Consider the following 14,157-nt stretch of genomic DNA (forward strand, 5'->3'; position numbering starts at 1 on the left):
GTAAATGACGTTGTCAATTGAAGTGGATCCGACGATGGGTACACCTAGATCAACAAAATCCAACGTTTATCCAAAAACCTTTGGACCACAGGCAAGTGACGCAAATCAGTCTCGGATTTACCTGGAAGGCGGTCGTGATGGGGCAGCACCATTCCCTTGAGGCCCAAGAAATCCCCGCGTTGGTGGTGTCGTTGGTCGTGGCCAGCTCCAATGACAAGACGAGAGCTGTCTCCACATTGGCGCAGCTTGCAAAGAATGAGGCGCATCAACGAATCATCGCCAATTCCGGCGGCATTCCAGCGCTAGTGGCGTTGGTGCAGCATGGGAATAAAGTCCAAAGGACAGCAGCCGCACTGACGCTTTCGAAACTCTCAACACAAACGTCACACAGAGCGGCGATCGTGGTGTCCGGGGGGATATCGCCTTTGGTGGAGTTGATTCGTGCCGGTAATGGGGCTCAGAAGGAGCACGCCGTCTCGGTGCTATTCAATCTGTGTATGAGCAGCAGCCACCGAGCGAAAATCGCTGCTTCTGACGCTATCGCGCCGCTGATAGCGTTGGTACGAGACGGTAGTTCGACTCAGAGAGAAAAAGCGGCTGGAGTGTTGGCTTCGTTAGCGACTGACGCTAAGAGCCAAGTCTCGATCACTGCAGCTCGTGGGATCAACCCATTGGTGCAACTGATCCGTTGTGGGGCGGTTGGCGAGAGAGTGAACGCCTTGACAGCGCTGTGGATTTTATCAGCGAATGATACAAGCAAAGCGGAAATAGTACGAGCTGGAGGAATTCCGCTACTGGTGAAGCAGCTACGAGGTGTCGGAGAATACCCTAAAGAGGTTGCGTCTGGTACATTGTGGAATCTTTCGATAGCTAAGGAGAACCGAATGAGAATTGCAGCAGCGGGTGCTATTTCACCTCTAGTTGAGCTGCTGCGGACGGGGAATTCTGTCCACAAAACGAGAGCTGTCAGTGTACTGTCAAATCTTTCAACCCTTCCAGAGTGTCAGTTTTCTATTGCGACTGCAGGTGGCATCACACCGACGGTGGCTCTGCTAAAGAATGGAATCGACTCGCAGAAGAAATGTGCGCTGACGGTGCTGTCGAATCTTGCAGGCGGCTGTAGTAAAAGCACAACTGAGCTGGCAGCTCCTGGCACCGTCGCTGCTGTTGTGGCGATGATGCGCGACTGTAGCGTATCTGTAATCCAGAACGCCACAACGTTTCTGGCAATTCTGTCTTCGAATTCGTATAATTCCGTGATCGCACAAGCTGGGGCTATCCCGCCTTTAATGGCATTGCTATGGGGAGGCAGCACGTCAATAAGAAGGAAAGCTACGTTGGTGTTGGCGAATCTGTCGATGGAATCTGCCCATCGAGTGGCGATCTCCGCTGCTGGAGGAATTTCGGCGCTGCTGATGCTGATGAGGGACGGCAATGACGATCTTAAGGAGATGGCTACACTTGCGTTGTCGAATCTTGCGATGAATTTCGAGAATAAAGTGGCGATAACAGCAGCTGGAGGTGTTCGAGCGTTCGTACGATTACTGAAAGAGGGAAACGACGCGCAGAGACACAACGCGGCGCTCGCCTTGTCGATTCTCTATCTCGATCGTAACAGCTCAGCGGCTATCGTCGCTACTGGCGGTAAGCTTCCGCTTATGGTGCACGCTTGTGATGGTACACGTCGTGAGAAAACATTCACTTCTCAGGTGTTATCGAACTCATCAGCAAGCACACATAACAGTAGCCCAACCTCACGATAATATACCGTGAACATTAATCCTATTAATCGCAAAAAAAAGGCAGTGAAGTCGCACCACGGACTCGCACAATGCTCAATCGATTGGCAGCATTTCTCGATAAACTCCACAATAACTCAACAGCATTTTTGCGTTGAGCTCCAGTTCCGATATAAATGAATGAAACCAGCACTGGAACTCCATCTGCAGCAACAATCGCGCCCCCTGCTCTCGCCAGTCGATGATAGGCGACAAAGTGCCTCCACAGCAGCAGTCTGGCGATCAACCGAACCATTTCGAGCCAGTGCAAAGAGCGAACGGATAACTCTATAGCAGTTTTGGCTTTAGGACCACCGCAAGATTCGCTAGCACTTTCGCTGCATACTCCTTCTGAGTGTCAAACTAGCAAAGCACGTGGGAAAACCCCGCGATTCAAGACACATCTCGCTCTGGCCTCGGCATCTAAGGATCGTGTCCACGAAAATACAGCGGCATCCCGTACCCTGCCCGTTCTGCAACAGTGCGGCCAGTAATGAAAGCTCGACTTCGTCCGCAACTTCACCTTTCAAACTCGCAGCCGGTGTTTCGTTTCGTTTCTGTAGTCTGGTATCGACTGGCAATATCATTATTGTACCTAAATCACCGGCCTTCGTGATGACAATTCTTTTAGCGTCATCTGGTGAAAGCTTTCGAAACACGCGTGCGCTCACATATGCTGCGAGTATCTTGATACTCGGCCGTCAATGGGATACGACACGGAAAGCGTAGACACAAGTCTGGAGATCGAACGAGTATCCACCGCGATATTCGCCAGTGCGATCGCCGCGCTCTCCTTTTGCTGGTAGTCCCGTCACGGACCGGCGTCACCAGTTCTTCAACCTCCTCATCCGCTCTAACGACAAGCTGGAACGCCATCGCCAATGCGAGACACGTCAAGGCTTTTGCAGCATACTTCATCTGAATGTCGTTACCGTTGATCGCCAATCTCAAAGCTTAGAGATGCCACCGACATCCATAATTGCTTTTTCATTTGCTTCATTCTTCACGAGTTCACATAGAGCTGCAGCTGCTCTTCCTTTCTGTGAGTCACTGCCGTCTCGCATCATCACAAGTAAAAGCACGATACCACCGGAGACTGCGATTACAATTCGAAGTTCGGAAATCGCTGACAAGTTATATAATACACGTAAGGAAACTCCTCGAGATCAGGATTTCTATCTCGAATCAGCCCCAGCAAGACAGGGATCCCATCAGCGTCTGCAATCGTGCGTCTTTTCTTCTTATCAACGGCACACTGGCTAGAGCCCGAGCTGCAAGCTGTCTCTGACAGGAGTTCCCACCAAAGCGACAAGAAGCGGCACTCCTCCGACATCCGCTTCAGTCTTTCTCTTTCCAGCAGTATCCAATAGTGAGAGCACGGCTTGCTCTTTCCCGCAATCGTCATCATACCCTAGTAGATCCACCAATATAGCCATGTCGCCCTCATCGGATATTATCTTTGCGGTGTCGTCATTGTCGGTTAGCTTCGATCGCGCTTTTGCAGCGCTTACTACTTGCGCTCCGTTGCCAGCTCGCACTACCGCGAAGAGTTGAGGGATGACACGAGCAGCTACGATCGCGCTTTTACTCTCTGGCTTCCTCCTCAGCAGATTCATCAACGCCCTCACTGCATTCACAATATGGCTGTAATTCCCATGACGCACCAACTCCAAGAATCGAGCACTTTCAACAACAGTTGGATACCGACACTTGCTCGTGTCACCGAAGCCAATTTTTAGGAGTAGCGGATGCAGAGAGGCTTGTACAGCCCTGAGACGGCCGTCAATACTTAAGCGGGAGTTCGTAGATAAAGCTTTATTCTGGCTGCCAATCGCGTGTTCAATATCCTTCCGATCGTCCGAGATGGTCGCTAAGTTCCTTAAAGATCCCATCGCTACAGCTTTGTAAGCAGCTTCACCTTCACGTAGGAATATTATTAAGACTGGTATTCCGCTCACAATAGCAATCGCCGCTCGGTTGGCTGGACTCTCCGACATTTTCCACAAAGCTGTCACTACTCTTGCTTTCAGGGCAGCTGTGCCATGTTGCAAAGTATCCACGAACGGTAAGGGTTCCACCTGCATCAACGATGAATTGCTGGTGCTGAGAGATACGTGAGAGCAGCCACAGAGTTCTCCTTTCGATTGTCATTGCCATGTCGAGCTAACGTCACTAAGAGAGGAATCCCACCGGCATCTCCAATTAACTTTTGATTCTCGTCACTCATCGCTAAGCTCCACAGGGCAGAAGCAACCTTCTCTTTCTGGACGTCGTCACCGACACGCACGAGTGTAATTAATCGAGAGATACCACCCGCACGAGCAATCAACGGCGTCGATGGATTGGCTAGCCAACGCGACTGTCGCCTTCACGCGAAGATCTCGGTTCCCATGTCGGAGTAGACCAACTAGCAGCAAGATCGCGCCTGCATCTGCCATCTTCACTTTGTTGACAGCATTCACGGACAAATTCGACAAAGTACCAACGGCTTTTAGCTTCATCTTGTCGTTACCGTCTTGTGCCATTGCAATCAACGGGTGGATACCTCCAGCGTTTGCGATTACTACTCGGTTGGCAGCATTTACGGACAGATCCATGAGCATTGCTGCAGCGAATTCATTCTGAGCATCAGTTCCAACTCGACTCAACTCAAGCAGCAATGAAATTCCACCAGCCACTGCAATCGCGGCTTTGCTCTCATTGTCGACGGACAGCCGCCACAGTCCGGTTACGGCCTTGAGGTTTTAAACCTCGTTGCCATTTCGTACCATTGCTACGAGCGCGTGGACGCCTCCCGCTGCTGCGATTGGTGTCGTGTATGAGACCGACAGATTTGCCAACACACCCGCTGCAATCGTCGCCTAAGGAGCATTCCCTGCACGAACAAGAGCCACCAACGCAGGGATGGCATCTGCCGATGCATTGGCAGCTCTGCTCGCTTCGTTCATCGACAGGATTTCTACTTCAGCCACCGCTTTCGTCCTTGTGAGCAAAACATCGGAATGGATGAACGTCACCAACTTCCAAATGTTTGGCCGTGTTTTTAGTTTCTGTCTGGAATGTTTTTGCCCCATCGGGATTGCTTAACTGACCACATCTCGCAGTGTTAGGCTATCCGGACAACACTTCGCGTTTGTTGGCTACATGAGAAGCTAGGAACGAGGACGAGTAGCCACGCGTGTACTGCACGCCACCTCGAAAACTGGAACGTCGTCTTGTGTTCCTCCACGCAAATTCTCTTGTGGCACTTCAGAAATATCTCTCTGGGCTGTTCCGCCCTGCTACTTTTTCGGACGCACGGAATCTCCAGCCACATACAATTGTCCATATTCTCGGAAACTTACGCGCGTTTCTGCATTGCAAGTCCATATATCCAGCAGTTTCGTCTCGCTCTCAACTCGAACCACTCCTATCTCATTAAACTGTACAGGTCACTTAATTAGCTATTAATTCTCTCTTACACTAACTAATCTTCTCAAAATATATAGAATAATCATTATAGTTCATTATATTTAACAGGTATTGAAGACGTCCTTCGTATGCCCGTTCCGCCCTCTTTGCCAGTTCAATTTTTCCCAACCAAGCACCAGAAGCTTCAAGATGGCTCCCGTACAGTGGCTATCATCGGGCTCTCCCGTGGCCGTCACGCCGCCCATAACCCCCCAACCCACATCGTCCTCCCCGACTGCGTCCCCCGCGTCGATTCCGCCGCCGCCGAGCTCTCCAAACGCCGTAGAAGCGACGCCACAGAGCCCGGAAGTCTCCAAACTGCCGTCGCCAGGCGGTCCTGACTCCATGGACTACAAAACGGTGACGTTCACAGTGTCACCGCCTCCTTTTAACCGACGAGGCAGCCGTGATATCAACCGCCCGCTATTTAGCGAGCGACAGCGCTTCACACCCACAGCGGACAAGCTCGTACTCGTCATGGTGGGTCTCCCCGCTCGCGGCAAGTCGTTTATCGCCAAGAAACTGTGGAAATTCTTCTGCTGGAAAGGCCTTAAGTGCGAAGTCTTCAACGTGGGGCAACTACGCCGAGCCAAAAGCTCTGGAGCCAAGCAGGATCACTCTTTCTTCGACCCAAACAACGCCAAAGCCAAAGAAGAGCGGGAGCTGCTCGCTCTCGAGTCCTTGAAGCAAGTGCAGCGCTGGTTTATCGGCGAGAATGGAGAGAAAGGGGGCGACGTGGCGGTCTTCGACGCCACAAACACCACCAAGATGAGGAGGAAAATGCTGCGCGATACCTTCAGCACCTTCGCCGCAGAGCACAAGACCAGCGTGCACGTGGTGTTTGTGGAGAGTATTTGCACCAGTGAGGCTGTGATCAACGCCAACGTCAAGCAGAAGGTCGAGAGCAGTCCAGACTACCGCAATATGCCCGAAGAAGAAGCGTTTGCCGACTTGAAGCAGAGGCTGAAGAACTATGAAGCAGCCTACGAAGCTCTGGAGGACGAGGAAGACTGCAGCTACATCAAACTGTTCGATATGCAGTCGAAAGTGCACGCCAAGGGCATCTACGGACATGTAGCCAAGTCCATCTTGCCTTACATGATGAGCTTCCACATCGAACACCGCCCCATCTGGCTGGTGCGTGCTGGCCACTGCACGGAAGTGCGTCGGGACTTTAAGGCTATTATCAAGGACCCGTGTGTGGCGCCACGCTCGGCCCACTTGAGTACACTCGGCGTGGACTTTGCCTATCGTCTAGGCGAGTTTGTGAAGCAGCGGACGATGGTGTGGATGGAGAACGAAGGCATCATGCCAGAGGATAACCCCACCGAGTGTCTCGTGATGACTTCCACGCTGCCTCGTGCTGTGCAGACTGCAGATTTCCTTCCTTGCGTCAAGCGGAGTACGTTCCCCAGAATATAGATTTTGAGAGGGTCTAGATTCTAATTTGTGTGTGTGTTGTTAATTTAGTGCAAATGGCGACTCTGAACCCGCTGGACAAGGGCGAATGCTACGGACTGACGATGGATCAGATGAAGGAGCAGATGCCAGAAGCGTTTGCTGCCTACGAGCAGGATCCGTGGCGTACGCGCTTCCCTGGGGGCGAGTCGTACCAAGATCTGATGTTGCGTCTGGAGCCAATTCTGATCGACATCGAGCAACACACGGGACCTGTGCTCGTGGTGTCCCATATCTCCACGCTGCAAGTACTTTACTCGTACTTCCTGGGCGTGCCCATTGAAAGCTGCCCGGCTCTGGAGATCCCCTTCCACTCGGTGCTCGAGCTCGTGCCCAACCAGGACGGCTGGACCAAAACTGTATTTAACATGCGCGTGTGAGGTGACAGCACCTTTCTCTCTCTCTTTATTCCCAAGTATAAACCCTTTGCAGGACCCCAAGAAGTCAACACGACATGATTCCACCGTCTTGTCTTACTTTTACTATGCTACATGGAGTTCGTGTAGGTCCCACGGAAGATTTGGTGCGTGTGTTCCAGTTCCCGTACACGCACTAGCGGTCGCTCTCCATCGCGAGGATTGTCGACTTCATCCAAGTGGCCGACGCCTTCCAGAACCACTTCAAAGTCTCGACCGTGTTGGACGTTGAAGCGGAAGCGGCTTTTGTATCGTTTACCACTTTGTCGCGGGTGAAACTCGACTTGAAGCTCCAGAGGAGCGTGCACGAGTGGGTGGGTGGTGGTTGCGCCTGCCAGCAGGTCTCTGATCGAGTCGGTGGTCGAGAGATATCCCCCCGCCGACTTGAGCGTCGTGGTGGGGCCTTGGAGCTCACCCGACAGCTGTGCGAAGGTGAAGACTCCAGGCTCATCGGTCAGGTGTGCGTGGTGTTGACGCATCTCTTGTTGTTGGGCTCGAGAGATTGGCTTGGGTCTTGGCACGTGTTGGATGGAGAAGAGTGCTGGGACAACTGTTGGGTTTGCAAGGCGTAGGATAATGGAACGGGAGGCTGAGAGATGCACTCGACCGAAGAAAAACACCGACGGAGACACCACAATGGCAGGGCGTAAGACAACCGCAGCGAGGCGAATAGTTTGCACCGATTTCGTTGCAAATTTGACACGCAATTCGCCGTCGACTCGAGCGTGTAAAGGTTGCTGCTGAACGAGTTTGGAGTTGGATTTCAATGTTGAGGACGTGGAAGAATCCGTCATCAATGACGCGGACGGTAAGAATCGGAGATCGATACGCACGGACATCTGTGGCGGCAACACGAACATGTAGGACTCGCCTTGAGCTGAAGGTCGTCGATGTGCTGCCGGGAGATCAGCCACGGACAGAGGGTGGCGTGGTGCTAAGGAATCGGCGTGTGCGACGGCAAATGGGCCTTCGCATTCCAGTCGGAACGTCACTCTGGACCCCAATCGGTTCACTAAGAAGAGCTCACGTCGATGGAAGAGATGCTGTGCTGCCGATGTGGTCATGAGTGTGGACCATGTCGTGAACTTGATATGATACGGAGCAAGAAGCTTCGGAAGGGAAACTGTCGGCGCTGAGCTGCTTTTCCGTGCCGTATTCCTTCCTGACAGAGGCGGCGGTGGTTGGAGATGCTCTCGCGGCTTGTCAATGAATAGTTCAGGCTCGATAACGTCGGCTGAAAGAAGCACACGAAGACACTTGGGACTGATAAAAGAGGCTGGACTACTCTCGATCACTGGACCTGGTTTCCGAGCCATCGCGTTGGCCATGCGCACAGCTGCAAACGCTTTGCCTGCAGCATGTGTCGGACTGTTGTTGTGTGTACCGGGACTCGAATCTTCTTGTCGGGGATCAACTTCTTCCACTCCTGAAGTGGACATGGTACTGCTTTCTGAATGCTGTACCTCAACACTGGTGTCGTACCAATGCGCATCTGCTAGCAACAGAACTCTCGGTGCTCCTACACAATCTTTCGGGGGATCAAAAGTAATCCGGAACGACGTCGTACTAAACGGTGGCACCATCGCTGACTGGGGCTCGACTGCAAACGGAAGTACAGCTTGACTACTGCTGTCGTCACAAGGCGTGATCCGTAGCTGCAACCGTGACCCAAAGTCCACACGCAGAGTTACAGTAACCAGTTGGTCTTCACGTCCATTCTCCACCAACTTCCACTTGAGACGAGCTCGTTGCGGGCCACGGTTCTCCACGCGTAAAGTCCTGGTGATCATCGGAGAACGCACACAGACGTCACCAAAATTCAGCGTCGGCTGTTGAAGAAGGACGTGCGTTCGTCCCTCCGGTACAGGTTTGCCAGCATACAAGCCCACGCAGTTGCGGTCTAGAGCGAGGGGAGTTCCTACTACCCGCACGCTGGCATGTAAGAGTACAGGAGGAGCCCCCGCTGCTCGACTTACAATGTCGTCGACATACGTGCCAGGCATGTTGCTAAAGCAAGTGACACGCACCAGCACTTGCTCCCACGGGAGAATGTGAACGCGAGCTGGAGAGAGGTGGAACGCCACTCCACGACCGTCACGTAATATCTGTCGGTCTTCGCCTTGACGGAGATACGCGCGTCCATTGTCGGATTGGTATCGATTGTCCTGGTCTTTGGCATCCGAAAGACGAGACTTGGTCAGTTTGTCGCTCGTCTTTGGGGAGTTTACTGTCTTGGACAGAGCCAGTTTGTGTCTCCGCTTGCTGTGACTTGGAGACGCCGTTGGAGAAGACGAATTGAACTCGGCACTTTCTTGTCGTGATAAGGTTGTCACGCTCGATGGTGCTGCTGCTGCTGGGAACTTCTTGGCTTCCAGGTCTACAAGCGCCTCGATGCCGCTGAAGTTTCGAATCAGAAGACACAGTTCTCGTCTCTCGCCAATAGGTAAACTGCCAAAGGCAAGCTTGGGGACACTACTCAAAGGGTTCGTCTCGGGTTCCAAGTCGCAGTCCGAGAGAGGAATCCCACGCTCCATGGCAATTTCCTTGGGAGATTTCGGCAACATCAAAGTGGAAGCTTCGATCGTTCGTCTTTCAACTGCAGATTGCTTCGGAGTCGGAGCTTGGACCAGGTCGTAGGAGAGTACGAGGCCTTTGTGGTTGCTGGTAACTTCGAAGCACAATGGAGCTGGCAAGCCACGTACACTACACGCCAGAGAAGTTGTGAAGCGACCGAGTTGTCTTGGCATATAGTTCAACGTCACCACAAGTCGCTCTTTCGAGTGGATTGTGCCCTGTTGAGGCGCAAATGTGATCGTGGAGGCTCGAGAGGTGCCTTCAGGTTCCACGAATTTGAATGTTGTCTCAAGGTTGGAGTCATTGACGAGCTCAATATTTCGGTGGATCTCCACGTCCATGTACGTTGTTCCCAGTGGCAACCGTGTCGTTGACAGGGACACGTTTGGACACTGAATCTCCGCACGTGCAGGCACTGCAGCACACGCGCCTTGCGTAGTAGAGCCGCCGAATTTCTGCTCGGGAGCTGCTTGGCACGTGAAAAAACCGCGGAAATACTCGGGATGGGACCCAGCCATGCATGTAGCCTTGACAGTGAAGGACTCGCCAGGTGCCAGCTGTCCATTCTCAGGTGCAAATGCAATAGTAGCACGCGAAGTGACAACGCTACTGCGGTCAGTCTCGTTGCCAGAACTCGAGACGACAGATTCCTTTGAGTCACTTGTAGCAGCATCTTCTAAGCGTAGAAATCTCCATTGTGTTGTAACAATACGAGACGGGTTCCGGATCGTGATAGAAGCCTCGGCACTCGCTCCAACAAGTACAAACCCAAAGTCAATCTTCGACGTGACAATTTCAATCTCTGCGCTAGCTACACAACCTTCGAGACGCAGCCAGCGCTCAAACCGTGGCGCTTCGGGACAGTTGGCGTCATTCGGAGTTACGATTCGGCAAGGGAGGCGGAGGGAGAAGGACCCCGTGCAAAGAGGCGTGAAGGTTAGGTCGATACGTTGCTGTCCCAAAGGCCCCAGCTCACCGGTTTGTGGACTTAAAGCTAAGTCGAAACTGGGAGGGTTGTCTGTAGTTGCCGATAGCATCGTCGATGCAGCACTCGCAGCCACGTGGAGTTGTTCTAACCGCTCGAGGTCCCAGCAGAAAGTAATGGGCACGTCGTTCTGGTTCTGAAGCACTACAGTAGTCGAGTACTTTATGTCCTGCTGTAACAATTGCTCGGATTCCCGTCCAGTATCCCCAGCCAGTTGTACGCTATCTTCTTCGAGAGGAATCCATGAATCATTGAGAGGTGGGGTGATCGTGAAGCTGCCAAGTCTCCCGCGTCCATGTAGCTGGATGGAGAGCCCTGGCACTTCATCTGTGAGTTTTCTTGCTGCTGCTTCGGCTGCATCTCGTGGACTCTGTGAAGGATCATCTTGTGTCAGGAACGCAGCCTTGAGATGCGCCATCTGACCCGGTCCAGGCATGCTACACGCCGGGATATCGTTGATCAGAAGAGTCGCCTGACACGCATAAGCACGAGCTTCAACAGGTAAAAACTCGACTCGAAACTCCTTCGACGACGACAGCGCGAACACACCGCTTTCTGGAGTGATACGATACGGCGGAGTCCACTCTGAATGAGGCACTTTCATGGCCTTTTCCTTGCTGTCGTCAGCTGCCAGTTCCTCATTTAAAGGCTCAATCCTCCAGCAATACTTGACGTCGATAGGAGTATCATTCGCAAGGACGATGGTCTGTTGAGCTCGAGCGTTCACGAGCACCTCGTCCGGGAAGAACAGTCGATCCAGTGCACCCATTTCCGCAGTAGTCGTGTCGATAGGCATATCGTTTACGTGTGTGGCTCCTACCTCCACCTGACAGCCACGTCCCACGATCTGGAATACTCGCACCAGGCAGTTATCACAGACCATAACGAAGCGCTCGCGTTGCTCACCGACTCTACACGGAGAATACACGAGATCCAGACTCGTACTTTCGCCCTTTTCCAGTTCAATGTCGTTAGGTGACAGTCGAAAGGGCCCAACGTCCATTGAAGCTCCAAGATCGAACTCGCCACCGAGCATCTCAACCGCAGAACGCGTCGGGTTTATTTCACTTGCCACCTGAAGATGTTCCAGTCGAGACCACGTGGACTCAGTCATGAGCCAGAATCGTCCTTTCCCGCCTAGATTTTTGCACACGAGCGACGTGAGTGAGCACCCACCGACGAACGTGTTGTGAGCACGAACCACCAGAGGCAACGTCAGCTCAGGAGGCTCGCGACGTCCCATGAGAGGGACAATTATCTGCGCTGAGCCAGCAGATCCTGGCGTTCCTGTTGACCCCCGAGCGACCGACTGTTTTGTTTCGTACTGCACAGTAAAGCTGTCCTTGTAGTCACCGCGAGAGTCGGGGGCGAAGCGTATACGCAGCTCTATGTGCATACCAGGAGCGACCATGCCACGCTCTGCTGGGAAAGCTACACTGGCCATGGAGAAGAATATCGTGCCAGGCGGAAGAATTCGAGCACAGCGAGATAAAACGCCAGTGTTGCGGACATACACGACTTGCTCGTAAATGCCACCGATCTCGTAGTCGGTGAATACGATCGGGGGCTTGGGAACAATGTCGAAGCTCGGCTTGGCGCTGGAGCTGCTCTCATTCCCCACGTTGGCGTTGCCGATTTTGCTCCGATCGGGCACAGCAAATCTCGGGTTCCGCACAAAGTCGAGTTTATTCTGCATTCGTTCGAGGATCGCCATGTTCTTTCGCTTGTCGACTGCATTCATTTTCTGCTTCTGCTCTGCTGGTGACGTCGCTTCATCCTGCTCTGGCTCCGCTGTCCCACCTGGGAGCGAGTCTTTTAATGGAGAAACTCTTGCAGCAGCTGCACGCTGTTCGGCGTGAGCAGTTTTGACTTGTGCAATGTGGTTTCTGTGCTGCTCCAGCGTCGCTTGGGTGCGTGTACAGGACGACGTTGTCGTGTCCAAGTATCCGATTTTCTCTTCGTTTGCACCAGCCACAGCTCGTCGCGTGGACGACAGAGCGACTTTCCTCACATTGCCGCTACTTTCCATCCGTCGTTGCTCATACTCAGCCACCAGCGTCTTCGCGTGCAGCAAGGAGTCAGCGAACTCACCAAAATCTGCCCCTTGGTCTCGACAGACCCTCAATTCGTGATCGTCTAGCCTCAAATAGGTCGGACCCACGGGAATCTGCGCCCTAATCACCAATCCACTTCGACTCAGCTGCTTGGCGACGCGAGTATCCGCGGCAGCAGCTTCTTGCTGCCTCAACTGCATGAACTTGAGTAAGCGTCTCGCCCGTTCGTGCTTCTTCTCCAGTTCTTGAGCAATAACGTCCTTCCGAGTCTGAGCAAGAGCCACAAAGGGACTCTCCGCTGTCTCCAGCTCGCCGTCCTTGCTGTTCGCTGTCTCCTGCTCTTCGTGTGGGGGCTCCTGCGGCTCCTGTGCCACCTCCGATTGCTCTGGTTGGCTCTCTGTAGCCTCATTTTCAGTACAGGCGTCGACTTGTTGCTTCGGAGCCTCGGGCGACTCGTAGAAGGTGTGGAAAGCGCGTCGAATCACATGCGCGACGGCTCCGACCGCCACGACGTCCAGCTCGTCCTCATCCTGCTGGTTTTTGAGCCTCTGAGCTTCGTCCTCGGCTTGTTTTTGCGCTCTCAACGCTGCTTCAGCCGCCGCTGCTTCACGCTCGAGAATTTCTGCTGCCAGAACGGCCTCGGCATTTAAAGCAACCGCAGTTGTTGACGCCTTCTTTGTGGCGGCTCCTGCCATTTCATGTGTCGCTTCAAGATCCTACTACGGTACTTGAGGCTTCTATTTGAGGTAATGACCTCATTGAAATCTTTGCTGCACTCAAACCGTAGTCCGAAGCCCAACTTGGGATTGGGGTAAAAAACATGCCAATGCCGAGTTTAGTGTTTTGAAAAGTGGGTGTTATTGAGGAGGGTCCTTACGTTCGCTGACTGCGGAACTTCTGCTTCTTCGTGAACTGCGACGGGTGTCCCTCCATGACATTCATTCTCGCCCTCGTCGGCGCTAAGCGTCGCTCCAAAAAGTGCTTGGCACTGGTGGACAATTCCCTCGTCCGTGTGTTCTCCAGCGACTCGAGTGTCTGCACCTGAATGTTGCCGAATTGTCTCGTGTGGGTCTTTTTCTCAATCAGTTTCGCCAGCTTGGCCTCCTCCACTGCACGCCTCTTCATCGCCCGCAGCTCCTCCGCTTGGTCCTCCTCCGTTTCTTCTTCATTGCGAGCAGCAACAACAGACAGCACGTCATCCGACAATTCCGGCACATCTTCCTCCGGTTTGGGCTCCTGCTTGCTCTTTCTCTTCCTGCTAACGTTGCAACAATTGCACCAATAAGTTCACGTAAACTATCGCTCCTTTGCATCCCATTGAAACACTGGACCCACCTCTTGGCCGCTGTAGCCTGGGCGCGGGCCTCTTCTTCCTGTCGCTGCTGTGTCAGAGCCTTCTCCGTCGCGCTCTGCTTGGTCACGACCTCGGGCGCCTCATCGCT

General features: G+C 53.1%; 3 protein-coding genes across 3 annotated transcripts; 2 read left to right on the forward strand and 1 right to left on the reverse strand.

Moving 5' to 3' along the window:
- Positions 1 to 137: 137 nt before the first annotated feature.
- On the forward strand, positions 138 to 2,108 carry PITG_09309 (uncharacterized protein; the record flags this gene model as incomplete). The annotated part of the gene is made up of 3 exons (XM_002903546.1): positions 138 to 846; positions 1,114 to 1,709; positions 2,088 to 2,108. The coding sequence occupies 3 exons, from the start codon at positions 138 to 140 to the stop codon at positions 2,106 to 2,108; spliced, it is 1,326 nt and encodes a 441-aa protein (XP_002903592.1).
- Positions 2,109 to 5,367: 3,259 nt separating this feature from the next.
- Positions 5,368 to 7,155, forward strand: PITG_09310 (6-phosphofructo-2-kinase/fructose-2,6-biphosphatase, putative; the record flags this gene model as incomplete). Its single annotated transcript, XM_002903547.1, has 2 exons — positions 5,368 to 6,630; positions 6,699 to 7,155. 2 exons carry the CDS (start codon positions 5,379 to 5,381, stop codon positions 7,064 to 7,066), a joined length of 1,620 nt encoding a protein of 539 aa, XP_002903593.1.
- An 18-nt stretch (positions 7,156 to 7,173) lies between these two features.
- Positions 7,174 to 12,402, reverse strand: PITG_09311 (uncharacterized protein; the record flags this gene model as incomplete). Its single annotated transcript, XM_002903548.1, has 2 exons — positions 7,174 to 12,270; positions 12,337 to 12,402. 2 exons carry the CDS (start codon positions 12,400 to 12,402, stop codon positions 7,174 to 7,176), a joined length of 5,163 nt encoding a protein of 1,720 aa, XP_002903594.1.
- Positions 12,403 to 14,157: the final 1,755 nt, after the last annotated feature.

Source organism: Phytophthora infestans, genomic scaffold, assembly GCF_000142945.1.
Source record: "Phytophthora infestans T30-4 supercont1.14 genomic scaffold, whole genome shotgun sequence".
In the NCBI taxonomy this organism is placed as follows: domain Eukaryota; phylum Oomycota; class Peronosporomycetes; order Peronosporales; family Peronosporaceae; genus Phytophthora; species Phytophthora infestans.